This window comes from Panicum hallii, chromosome 9 (genome assembly GCF_002211085.1).
Source record: "Panicum hallii strain FIL2 chromosome 9, PHallii_v3.1, whole genome shotgun sequence".
In the NCBI taxonomy this organism is placed as follows: Eukaryota; Viridiplantae; Streptophyta; class Magnoliopsida; order Poales; family Poaceae; genus Panicum; species Panicum hallii.
The window spans coordinates 2,833,719-2,847,336 of record NC_038050.1 but is presented as its reverse complement, the minus strand read 5'-3'; the positions used below and the strand labels follow the sequence as shown (position 1 = coordinate 2,847,336).

Genomic DNA, 13,618 nt, shown 5'->3' with positions numbered 1-13,618 from the left:
CTAGGTCTGAAAGGGGGTGCTTTTATCCTTGCTAGGCTGTGAATCGGTTGTCTGCTGGCTGCTCCCATCTCTCTGAGATCTCATGACCTGTATGCATGATACGTATGTTGCATTGTCCCCCAGCTGTCTGATTCGCATCTACTGCGTGGTGTGGGTCTGCTGCTGCGCGTTGTCCGTTGCTGAAGCGTTTTCGCCGTCAGTTGCAAGGGGGCTTTTACTGTTGCTCTATAGTGCTCTGATTTCCCCCTTTACCGAGTGATGTTTTACAGTGCCAGTAACATTTCGTTGTCGCCTGACTCGCTGCCTGAATTTCTCTTGCAGCCATGCGTCTGCATGGCCCATGGAGGCTGGAGGTCCCGGCTGTGGTGGCCGCTGCGCTGCAGTGACATTCTGGCTGCAGGTCTCCTGGTGACGTCGTCATCGCCCATCACTTGTCCAGGGATTCCTCTGCGTCTTCTGCTGTGCTCGATGCTACGTGTCGTCACTCTCAAGTGTTCATGTGGTAAGCATGTATGCATCTGTGTGTTGCACGGGAACTCTTACTGTTTGGACGCTTCTGTTGTGATTTGCGTATATCCATCATCCTGCGTAACAGAACGAAAAATCGTAGGGGATCGGGGCAGGGATGCGTGCGTGTTCCTTTTTGGAGATTTGAATGCGTGTTTGCCAATTTTTGGCACGAATCTTTGGTATTATGAGTACAGAGATGGTTGCGGCGATGCACGGTTGTCTTGTGCCTGGCCATCTATGGCGCAGCCTTAACGGCAATCTCCATGCTGTACCAAATTAGTTGCAAACGATGGTCATTGATGGCTATCGGTTACCAGAAGAAAGGACTTTGTCGAGTTTACTCAGATCTGATGCCTTGCAAGTCGCGATTTTTTTTCTTTTTGAATAAGTAACTCGCGATTTTTCCCGTTACCACTTTTCTCTCGTGAACTTCGACGATACGCACTGCGAATGGGAAGACATGAAGAGACGATGAAAAAGAAGCAGCTTTATTACCAGACAGAACAGTTGGCACAAAAGAACCTTGATACAATTTTATTTGAAATCAAATTTCCCTCTCTTTTCTTGCACATATTTCGCTCACCATCAAACTTGTTCACTCATACAAAAAGGGAAATTACAAATGAAACAGCTTCAGCTTATGTACACAGATCCTAGCTAGTTATTCATCCCCTCCAATACTTGGTTGAATGTGTGTGATCTGCAGACGAACACGGCACTGCCCATCTGCCGATGCACGGGACAGCATGAGTACTCCGCTGTAATCCGTGGACCATCACATTCATGTGTGTGTGTGTGTGTTCGTGTATGGGCAACCTGGCCGTAGAACACGATGCACCTAGGCATGCACGTATGGGCTGGCCGCCCTCCCCATGCAGGTATCCGGCCGACGCCTTCAATCCCATGTCCATAGATCGATGGAGCACCATGCGCATCCATCGGGTGATCGATAGATCTCTCTTGTGAGTCTGACCAGATGACCATATACATCTGATCCACGCGTCCAAGAAACTCTCTCATGCTCGCGATGGACGTTGACACTCGGATCATCTTGCTTCAGAGCCCCTCATGATCCTCAGCTTCTTGCAAGAACAGATGAACATCCTGCAAAATCCACAGAAAATTGCAATTCGTCAGATCGGCTTGATTCCTCCTGTGATCCATATTTATGCATGGATCGGAGCCATGGAGCTAGGAATATTCAGATCTTGGTACTTACTCCCATGGCACGTCGCCGGCGAGCATGAGGTCGCCGTCCTTGTCCTCGTAGGCGATGGCGAACTGGCAGCCGCCGTCGACGGCCGAGGAGGAGAAGCAGCCGAAGAGCGCGTCCAGAGCGTCCCTCAGCTCCCTGTACCCGCCGTACGTCCGCAGGTCCACCTTCCGGAGGTAGGGCGCCCCGTCCATGCTCACCTTCACGTACAGACCTCCCTGCTCGCCCTTCGTCCTCGCCGACGCCGCCTCCGCAGTCGCATGGAACGCGTTCTTCCGGTACGCCCTGACCGGCGGCCACCCCACCACCTGCACCCTGCGCGTTCACAAGGTCAGCTCAACTGCTGCTGACGAAATTCAGACGAACTCGCCGGCCATCATGGGCGTGCAATCAACAAGTTAAGGCACTTACTTGGAGGCCGGCGCGGCGTCGTCGTCATGGCCACCGGTCCCGGAGGCCTCGCTCTTCACCGCCGACGACGACCGTTTCGCCGCCGCCGGCTTCCTCGCCGGCTGCACGACCGTAACCTCGCCGCCGGGCGGACCGAGACGCAGCTCCGCGTCGATCATCTCCATGGCCGAAACCACAGAAAGAACTCGGATGCAGGGACGACGAGCTCGCCGAGAAGATAGAGGGGGATCGAGAGCCTGAGTAGAATGCTTGGCTTGCACTGCTCGTCGTTCGGTTGCGTGCCTTGGAGGCTCGCATATATAGAGGCGGTTGGTTAGCAAGCAGCTAGCAGTTGCGTGCACTAGTCCAAAGCCCACTCCAAGCAGGGCAGCTAGCAAGCTCGTGCCAGGACACGTCGCTAGCAGTATGGCAGGTGGGGCCAGGAGAGGGACACGGATCGCGGGCCGCGGGGCCGGGGCCCGGCCGACAGGCGGGGCCGAGGAGGCGGGCCCAGGTCGGGGGTAGATTCCTTGCGACGGGCGCCCGTTGCCGCGGGCCGGCAGCGCATGTGGGTGCGGCTGGGGGCCCGGCGGTCGGTGGGCCAGGCGCTGCCAACCAGGCGGGGCTCACACGTGTCGCGGCTCGGCCAGTCTGGTCTCGCTTGGATGGGCCGGGGGCGCATGCAGCGCCCAGCTCACGGGCCACGTCGGCGCGCCGTCCGCGGTGGAGTATACACGACGGACGGAGCGACGGCCGACGGCACAGTAGATTCCTGGCGCCCCCGCAGGAGAGTACCAGACTGAGCCTGCCAGCCTGGAGATTTAAATCCTCCGCAACCTTGTTAAAATCTAATCTGAAATACGTTACTTTTCAAAACAAAAGTCTCAAAAAAAATTTAAATAAACTGATCATAAGATTTGTTCGAACAAAATCCTTAGATCCCTGACGCTGCTGCCAATTTGATTTAGCTGCTCCTGCACAATCAAGGAATTCAGAACAAAATCAAATATCCCGGCCGGCCGGGGACCAAGCAGGCAGATCAATGGATAAACCATGCAGGGGGGCAACCAGCCGCGCACGATACACGGAGCAAGCGAACAGAAGCAGCAGCAGCTCCTCGTATCTCGCCCGTATGCCCGCGGCCTGCCCAACGATCGACGGATCGGCCCGGCACCATGCGCGCGCGCGGATCTCATGCGTTGCTGCCTTGGTGGCATCGGGCATGGCCCAACGGCGAGCATGCAACAACCAGGCAAGCAACGCACGCAAAGAGGAAATCATGCGGCGCACGCGCCCAGACACATGCGTGCCGGCGCGGCAGCTGGGGGAGAGCAGGAGGAGGAGGAGGAAGGAGGATATTGAGGAGCGCACCAACCCACACCCACCCAGAGGAGAGAGCAGCGGCACCGGACCAGACATGCTTTCGCCTGCCCGGTTGGTGCCTGTCCCCCTCTTGACAAGGAGCCAACAGCACGCGCGCGCACGCATCTCCTCCTCGCGTCCCCCGGCCGGCCGCCGTCGCCTTGCGCCACCCATGCAATGCAGATCAAATCCCCCCCACTGGTGTCCACAGCTCCGGCCATGGCCGCCCGGGCATGATGGGTCTGTTGGCTTGCCAGTAGGTGCGCGCAGCGCCTGGAACGATCGACCGATCTCGCTGTCATGCCCGCCCGCACGTACGCGCTGCGCAGCAGCGGCGGCGACGTTGATTGTTCGGCCGGTGGGTCACGGCATGTGCAGTAGCTAGACGGTATCGGTGGATGCGGGAGGGATGCGCGCGATCTGTCCATCACGCCCGGTCGTCGATCGCGAGGGCCGAGGGGTTGGGGCCGGGCAGAGTGCGCAGCTCCTACCGGCCGGCACGGCGCTGTGCAGAGATTATGGTGCCGAGTTGCCCGGGGCGCCGGGTCGACAATAATAGGGGAGCAACTTGCGTTCGACGCAACAGTTCCTGCAACTTGGAGAGGGTTCGTTGCGCGATCGAGCGCGTCCGTGCCGGTCGTCGTCTCGTCTCCGGTGGCAATGGCATCATCGCGAGGCTGTACTGTGCGCCGGGCAAGCTATTACTGAACAGTGCCGGGGATTCTGAAAGAAGCTTCGATCCAAGTTCTTTTTTTTTTGAAGAAATGCTTCGATCCAGGTTCTCCGAAACGAAAATAAAAGAAGCTTCTTCGATCTAGCTAGTAGCTAGCTGGGGAGCATAATTGGCTCGCAAAGCACGTCCAGCGATACGGCATGGAGGCACAGGGGCGCCAGGCCGGATCGACGCATCCGGGCCCTGCCGGCCGGGGCAGGCAAGCGCACTTGACCGTTCATGGCCAGCAGCCCCCACCACCATCCCTTGTGCTCCACGGCCGCGGGAGGAGAGGCTGATCACTCAATGCAAGCCGCCGCTGCCGCCGCCAGCAGTTCGTCCCTAGGGAGCTAGCGCGTCACGCCACGCAGCCGGGCCGTACGTGCGCCCGCGCCGTGTACATACGTGCATGCGCTTGCCTAGGCGCGCCGCACCTGCCCGCTCTCTTTACTCGCCTGCCGGCTGCTTGCCCCCGACCAACCAGCCCCGCACCCCACCACCGGGCCACGGGCAGAACACGCGTGGCGCGCGCGCCGGCCACCACCGCGACCGCGCGGGGCGCGTACGTGCCGCGCGGGCGCGCACCCGCCGGCGGGCGGGCTCCCTCACCGGCGTGGGCGCGCGTGCCGTGACCCCCTTCCGGGCGTACAGCTGCATGAGTCCTTGCCGAGCTACGTGGTCGTAGAACGCCGCCTCCGCGTACGCAGGTTCCACGAACCGTATCCTTACCTGTTGATTCTCTGAAACCTTTTGCATAGTTGCATTGGCGATCCCTGCCCCTGATCCCATACGTCTTCAGCCAACGCGCACTGGCTCTGAGCGGACGCCAAGCTACAGCTTTATTTGTCACTAGTGTTCAGAACTGGCTCACAATCGCACGACCGATACATTGATCCTGTTTCGCACAGCTGAAACTTGCACAGAAGCCAGCTGGTGGCTAGTTGGCTAGAGAAACAGCTTGTTAAAGAAGCAGCTGGTCACAGGCCCTGTTTGGCACAGCTGAAACTTGATCATAAATTATTAACAATTAATATATCATACAATTAATCATAAATTACTCTTAAATAAGATAATGATAACTTAATTATAAATTAGATAACATAATTTATGATATGCCCGGCGCGGGGGGCGGGGGCCGGCGCGGGCGGAGGGCGCGGGGGGCCGGCGCAGGGCGCGGGGGCGGAGGGCGCGGGGCCCGGGGGCCGGCACCGGGGGCGGAGGGCGCGGGGGGCCGGCGCAGGGGGGCGGAGGCAGCCGGCGCGGGGGGCGGAGGCCGATAAGCTGCAGAAGCTGATCCGCTCCCGCTGCTCACCGTACGCGCGTTTTGTGAAGGAGGTGCGAAGCGCTGGTGGGGGAAGCGGTTAAGAAGTCTAGCGTTTGGCCAGCCTGCAGCTTAAAATTGAGGAGAAGCCGGTTCACAAGCTGTGCCAAACAGGACCATTGTTAGGAACACAGCTGGACAGATATAGCTGAACCTTCACCTTCGGTCCTGATCATGGAGCTGCGGCAAAGACGTACATCTAAACTTATAAACCAACAGCAATAACGAAGCAAAAATACAATTAAGCACGTTACAGGCAACAAATCAACAGCTGCAATGTATAAGCATCAGACAGCGGATCAAGTGCTTCACTTGAAGCTTTATTTACTGATAGCAGGGATCATCCCCACTGGGAAATAAAGGTCGTGCAGTTTTTGTTTCAAAGAAAGGAAGAAAAAAAGGTCGTGCAGTTTCTATAATACTAGCTTGTGTATATAGTTACATCTTCAGGTCGTGCAGTTATTATCTTTAAGTACCATATGTCCAATCACCTCTCTAGTTCTTTTCAGCCTCGCAGCACTTCTGCTTCTGCGTGACCGCCACCATCTCCATCAGGTCCATCTCCTCCTTCACATGCACAGTCTCCATCTGCGCCGATCCGGCACCGTCAGGCTCACCGCATACGAGGGCGTCGTCGTCCCACATCATCTCCATGTCAATCTCAGGATCGACCTTGATCGCGTGATCGAGATGGTTGAAGATGTAGCTCATGTCGACGTCGTCGCCCACCGTGAAGACTTGGAAGCAGCTGGCGTCCTCCGTCGTGTCAAACAGGCCTTCACACATGTCAACTACTGAGAAGTCACCACAACAGATCGGGGCTAGGAGTTCTTCACAGGACTGATCAGTCTCGCTGCAGTTGTACTCGTGCACGGCGAGCATCCCCTGGGAGTCCAGTATGTCGGACGGGCTGTGCTCTAGCATCTCGTGGACCTTCGCTGACTTCGCTCCGGGAGTTGCAGGTGACGACGGTGGCAGAGTGGGCTGAGCAGGAGGCGCAACGTTCTTGCTTGGGCCGATGCCAAGGCCTTTGATGTAGTTCTGAAGAAGGGTGCCTGACTTGGGGCCCTTGGAGCTAGTGCGGCTACGCCTTCGCGCAAACTGCCTTCTCTTTGTTGCATTCCAGTGGTTCTTTATAGAGTTCTCTGTTCTACCGGGCAAGCGCTTAGCTATCTCTGCCCATTTGTTGCCCACTTCCTTGTGTGCTTGTATCAGGACCATGTCTTCCTCCTCACTCCAAATTTCTTTCTGCATTTGTGGTTCCATAAAAAAAAGAGGTTAATCCGGGCATGAATGGTATTATTGAGATATTATAATGATGTCATCAACTTTTCTAATAACAAAAAAAATACCTCTAAAAATGTAAAAACCTGAATAGTTTCTTGTGTTTTTCACTTTTTTCTTTTTATCTTTATATAACTTTCGAATGGTGATTAACTAAGTCCGATACATTTTATTTTTTTCTTTTTTTGGGGGTTTTCCTCATTGTGATGACTATCTATCATTCATTTTTCGAACTTATTACATGTTTGTTTTCACCATGTGAAGCTAAAGGGAAATTTTCTTCTGCTATTACTACTGGACCAATAAAAATACATATAACTGATGCTCCCAAATTAAAGAAAAATGCATTTTAAGGTGAATTACATGCTAAGAGTCAGTTATCTGCCGATTTGAGTGTGTACAAACAAAATGTAGTAGCATGTGACTGCATATAATACTCTCTGTTTTCCACAAAAATAAAATAATTCTCTCTTGTGTCCCTATCTCTCTGGTCTTTATATTTCTCCCCTCAAGGCACTAAATTATCTAATACGCAACCAAAAAAATTACTAAGGTTGACTAGTAACTCCAAGCATTTAGTGCGCCCATAATGCATCGCATGTTTGACCGTATGACCTTTGCCAAATATAAAGTGAATGTGTTGAGATCAAATTTTCATAGAAGAAGGCCAATAATTTCTTTAAAAAAATTTCAAGCACTGCAATGCAGAAAATACTAGTATTACTGATAAGAATACTCCCCTTTTACTTCGCTACAGATTGAGAAGCAACAGAATAATATTGGTTTTGTCCCAGCAACAACAAACCAACGGATGTGCTCAACATGAAAAACATTGAACTGGAGAAAGAGGTGCACCTTGATGTTCGGCCTCAAATGGTTGTGCCATCTTTCTCTGCACTGCTTTCCCACTCTTCCTGGTAGCATTTGTGCTATGTAAGACCACTTCCTCAGTCCAAACTGTTCCACTAATTTTACCAGCTTCCTGTTAAAATTTCCAAGAATGAACCGATTGATAGACAAGAAAGAACAAGTCGTGACTTGCAGTAGAGTTTTTTACTTTTCGGAGGATAGAAAGTAAGCATCGATAAATTTTACCTATCCTCCTCTGGTGTCCATTGCCCTTTGACAACATTGGGTTTCTTCACAGAATTACTAGAGGTTTTCTTTCTTGGCACAAACCTGTCACTCATCTCATAAGCCTTATATGATCCGAGGCCACTTTCTATGAGATGAGAAACCTCGGTTTTGGGAGTCAGCAGAGGCAGCTGAGGTCCAAATCTATGACCGATCGATGAAGCATGGTTGAAGATGGGCTTCTTGATTTCTCTTTCTTCAAAGTACTGGTGTCCAAGGTCGTTGAAGGTTGCAGGGGGTACCATAGAGCCACCAGATATATAGTCCCCAATAGCTTCAAATGGATGATCAACAGGATGGAAGTCATAGTGTCCATTCTGCTGCATGTACGAATCAAATGGCAAGTAATTACAAATCCCTGCGTTGGGCTGAAAGCAACTGAAATCCATTGGGGATTTCAGAAGCTATGCAAGGTAGGGGGAGAGAGAGAGATTGAGTAGCAATTTTGTTATCTGCCTACACCTCTCAGGAAAGAGAACTGTACGGGGTGTCGTAATATATAGAGTCCTAAACAAGACTTGTTCCCTTCAACACAACAACTTAATGAAACTTAATATTTTATCACTTATTGCGAGTTAATGACCTTATTTACTGTCACTAATACCAAACGACTTCTTGCATTCCATGGAAGGGGTAATAAAGTGCCCTTTAATCTCAAACTTGGCATACACACATCTTACTGCTGGAGACATCACTAGTGGTACGGCATCTGATCGAGTGCATGGCTGCGTGCCATCTAATGACACAATGCAATTCAGTCTGTTCAGATCTAGCATACGGTATGCGCAACAGAATACACAATCCAATTACAGTATGCTAGTTCAGGCTTCGGGGGCATTCACACAAGGAAAAGAGAAAAAAAAAAGTGCTGTACGAATTGAACTTTAGTGATCAAGAAACATGTGGAACCGGTTGAGGGTTGGTGGTCAAACCTGGAGACGAGGAGGGGCAGAGTCACCAGTGCAGCCGTGTGTAGGTGACAGGTTTAGGATTGCGCTTGCCTGATCATGTGGTTACAGAAGGAACGTTTCTTAGCCCGTGAACTCCGGAGTTAATCGAGCCCCACATGCACCAATCTGATCGGATAGAGTGACAGAAACGAGCAAACCTGGGCTCAAGTCTTTGCCGCCACCGCCGGCGGCTACGGCTGCGGATCGCAGTGAGCGTCAGGCGCCCGGAGGAGAGGAGCAGCGTCACCGATACGGAGGCATAAAGGAGAGGCTTAGGGCGGCGGCCGGCGGCGAGAAGAGGCAGAGAGGACAGAGGAGACGAGAAGCCAAACCGTTTGGATGTCGGGACGCAAGTGCGTACCATAATCATAATTACATATAATACTATCTTAATTTATTTTATTAAATTTTTGGTCGATCTATCGACGATCCCTATTTGCATCGGAACAAGGATGCCCGGCGGATGCGATTAGATATCATTTGAGGTGATGGTTTGACCGACCATCACCTGAAGTACGATTAATTTTTCTCCTCGGGCTGGGACAGCATTTTAGGCCTTCATGTACTAAATAATAAATAACAAATGAATACATGAAGATGGAGATAAATCGATGACATCACCCACATGCAAAGGGAGTTCATATAAAAAATAATATAACATTACGTTTGGATATAGATATTAAGCTTTAAAATTTGGAATTGGTATTGGTAGCTCCGAATATCGGCTGTTTAGATGTCTAGTATTTGAGATTAGAAATGCACCTCAATACCAAATAGCGTTCACCCCACCATCGCCCCTTCACTTCCGATACCGAGCCAACCCCCTCTATGTTGGTTGGAATTGTTCTCCCATCACCTCCCCCACATCTTCTTTCTTTCTCCTCTGCACCACCCCCTCCCCTTACTGCGGGCCGTGCCGCCCCTCGACGGGGCCGGGGCGGAGAAGCGGCGGCCGGCGAGTGCCCCTCCTTGACTGGGCCAGGGCGGAGAAGCGGGGGCCGGCGCGTGCGCCTCCTTGATGGGGCCAGGGCGTAGGAGCAGCGGCCTGCACGCCTCCTCGATGGGCGTCGCCGCGGCCCTCCTCTGCCTCCCCGAACCCCTACGCCGTCGCGAGCCTCATCCGCCGCACCCCTCCTCCGCCACCTCCCTTCTCTCGAATCCCCGTCGGCCTTATGCTCCTCCGCCACGAGGCCCACCAGCTTGTGGGCTCGACCTCCGCGTGAGGAGAGGCTATCATGGTGGCGGCGGCTGCCCGGAGGCTTCTTGCACATGGAGGAGAGCGGTGGAGAGGAGACGATGAGGATGGATCATCCAATTTTATGGTTGACACATCCAAACGCGAATCGATGTTGGCTCCCAGTTGAGTAATTTCATCAACATCCAAATAATAGCTTTAATATTAATACTTATTTTCAAAGCTAGTCTGATTTAGTATTGCTCCCAATTCAATACCAAGGTCTTCAATATCGAGCATTAAACCGTGCATCCAAATTAAATTCCGATCGCACCATTATCTTTCTTATGACAAGATCTTTAAAATAAGACCACACTTGCCTATGTTTGCATGATATTTTTCAATACTAAATAATTATTTTTGGCTACTGGGAACAAATATTTTAACAACACGAACAAATGATTATTTTATAAAAAATTAAAAATGATGAATAAATAATAATATACTACAAATAAAATATTAAACATCGCGAACATTTGATGCATATAATAAATATGGAAAGTGGACATCGCGAACAAATGAGTCAGCATCATCGAACAATTTAGTCTACAATGAGAACAAATAATTTGGCATTATGAATAAATTAGTTACATGGGATTTACATAAAAATTACAAGCATATACGTGTACCAAATGAGTCAGTATAGAAAATAAATATGTCAGCTCTTTTCACGTAGAGCATATGATTCAGGAGAAAAGTTTTTAATCACACATGCGATGTGTAATTATTCTATAAGAGTGCATGTGTAATTATTCTATAAGAGTGATCAAAATGTATTCAAATATAACTAAATCAAATAAAAATAAAATATTTTGAGAAAAGTATTCCAAATAAAAAAAATTCATATAAGTTAAAAAATATATTTTGGAATAATAACCATACTCTATTCATGTATGGATATGGAGAATTATAAGAAAAAAATAAAGTTTAAAATTAGAAGGAAACAAAATATAATAGAAAAATTAATATAAGAAAGGACAAAAGTTTAAGAATACAAAATGAATATAGAAAAAAGAAGAAGAAAGTTGCGAGGGTTCAAAAAGAAAAGAAAAAAAGAGTATGAAATCTATCAGCGGACTGAGTCAAATAAAACTTGACTAACAAGATTAGCAAAATGGAAAGGAAAAAAAAGAGAAAGTAACGGAAGAGAAAAAGAAGAAAAGAAAGCACGGAAGAAGACAAAAGAAACAACAAAAACAAAACACGAATAAAAAAGGAAAAAAACAGCCGAGCCACCCATCGCAAGTTTGCAACAAGGCCTGCAGCGGCGGCAGGGAATCAGATGCTGCTAGTTACCGGTAACATCCTAGGCTGGTACACCATGTTTTGGGCCGCGAGAAATAGAACACCGAACTGAAAAAGGAGACGATAACAGATCGGATTGTGATATTGAGCTAAATTCACACCATCAGCCTATGTAGGATTTCTTCATATGATGGATATGAATTTTGTAGCCTAGGCGATATATAGTCCCTGCCATGCCCGGCGGCCCGGCGTGTCAGAGTGAAGTCGGCTGCCGGCCCAAAAAAACAGCCCAGGTCATGAACTTTTCGGCTTAGATGTGTTCGTTTCCTCCCCTCTAAACTTTAGATCAATCACATCAAAGAGAATCTTATCATTTAGAAGTATTAAATAAAATCTGTTTATAAAACTTTTTGCACAGATGGGTGCTAATTCACGAGACAAATTTAATGAGCCTAATTAATCCATAATTTGCCACAGTGATGCTACAGTAATCATCCACTAATCATGGACTAATATACCTCATTAGATTCGTCTCGCGAATTAGCCCTGTGGTTCTGCAATTAGTTTTGTAATTAGATTTTATTTAATACTTCTAAATGATAAGATTCTCTTTGATGTGACCCCTCTAAAATTTAAACCCCAGAAAACGAACACACCCTTAGCCGTTATTGTCAAGTCATTCACCATTCAGAGAGTAAGAAAAAACTATTTTTTTGAGGGAAAAAAACTATTGTCCTCCTATCCTAAACAATAGGACACGAGCACAGGGAAACAGCAAATCAGACCTGCTGCAGGACGGGGTTCTTCGTCGACCTTCCTCCCATCGCGTGAACTATGCTTTCTTTGGAGGAAATCGGAAGGGACGATGACAGGATCACTGAAACGGTAGTCGCGAACAAGCCCGTTCCACAGGAGTCACCGAGTCAGAAGCCTCTAGCCGAGTTGCCTGCCGGCCAGATGGTGACCCCGCCACCACCGCGGCGGCCACCTCCACCACGAGCAACGGCCTGGAGATCCGCCTCTCCGCCTGCGCCCCCCCCCCCCCCCCCCCTCCCTCCCTCCCTCCCTCCCCGCGACTTCCTGTGCGCATGCGCACCGACGAGCGGCCGGTCAGGGTTCCCCGCGTCGTGGCGGCCCACGGCGATCTCCTCCTCATCCAAATGGCCATCCCGTGCGCCGGTTCCTTCTACTGCTCGGTTGACTGGTTCGTCTACAGGGCCGACCCCGAGCGCCCATGGCTCCGTCGCATTCCCTGCGACCGCAGTCTAACGCGCCCCGCTGGCGTCGTCTCCCTCGGCGACAAGTTCATCGTTGCGGAACTGCAGCTAATTCGTACCTACGAAGGCATCGATCGGGCGGCGCTCGCTGAAGGCCGCTCCGTGGACGTCACGGGCCTGCCCAGGCTGGAAGTGCCCTACCTCTTCCGCTACTCGTCAGCCACCGACCTGTGCGAGCACAAGCCGCTCGCCATGCCCTACGACGGCGACGCTCTCTCAAGCCCTTCGAGTGGTTCACGGACAAAGTGCTAGCCGCCGACGGATCGGTGATGTACTGGGTCGACCTCCACCGCGGCATACTGCATTGCGATGTCGCTGCCGACTGCCCTGAAGCTCATCCACCTGCCGCAGATCGAAATCTGGAAGGACATCGTGGATCAACGACGCACGTTCCCGGAGGTAAAAAGCACGGTTGGCGCGTGCAAGGGCCTCGTCAAGTTCGTCGATGTCGACAATGGCCGCTTCGAAACCCGAAGACTGAAGACCAGGTTCACGGTCACCACCTGGGTTCTCAATAAGATAAAGACGCCGGCGGAGTGGGTGAAGGTCGGTGTCCTCCGGGTGAACGATGAGCTCTGGACGCTCCCGAACTTCCGGGACTCGCCGCTGCCTCGGTCGGCACCGCTGTGCCCAATGGTGAGCGCCAAGGATGTTGGTGTCAGCCACTTCATTCTGCAGAGGTTAAGTACTGTCGTTTTGAGGACTGGATGATCACATTCAACATGCATCAGATGCAGCTGCTGTCGTACGAGTGCCGGTACAATCCTCCAGCTCCAGGTGATGATCATTGTTATCTGTCTGTAGTCCCTGCCAATCCTTCAGCAAGGTAACATCAAGCAAGGTAGGGGAGAAGATAGTGTCAAGTCAGATAAGATCCGCCAGAAAACCAACATTTGTTGCAAGCAAAAGGTTGTTTCCTCATGGTAACAAAATTGAATTACTGCCGATGCACAATTGAGCCAATTTTCAGGTAGTGTCGCCACTAT

General features: G+C 50.9%; 2 protein-coding genes across 2 annotated transcripts; both read right to left on the bottom strand.

Moving 5' to 3' along the window:
• Positions 1 to 977: 977 nt before the first annotated feature.
• On the bottom strand, positions 978 to 2,400 carry LOC112875855 (auxin-responsive protein IAA14-like). The gene is made up of 3 exons (XM_025939855.1): positions 2,135 to 2,400; positions 1,730 to 2,038; positions 978 to 1,614 (listed from the first exon to the last, which is right to left on the bottom strand). Exons 1-3 carry the CDS (start codon positions 2,296 to 2,298, stop codon positions 1,557 to 1,559), a joined length of 531 nt encoding a protein of 176 aa, XP_025795640.1. The 5' UTR covers positions 2,299 to 2,400; the 3' UTR covers positions 978 to 1,556.
• A 3,603-nt stretch (positions 2,401 to 6,003) lies between these two features.
• On the bottom strand, positions 6,004 to 8,315 carry LOC112876199 (transcription factor MYB41-like). Its single transcript, XM_025940253.1, has 3 exons — positions 7,888 to 8,315; positions 7,648 to 7,774; positions 6,004 to 6,756 (listed from the first exon to the last, which is right to left on the bottom strand). Exons 1-3 carry the CDS (start codon positions 8,313 to 8,315, stop codon positions 6,004 to 6,006), a joined length of 1,308 nt encoding a protein of 435 aa, XP_025796038.1.
• Positions 8,316 to 13,618: the final 5,303 nt, after the last annotated feature.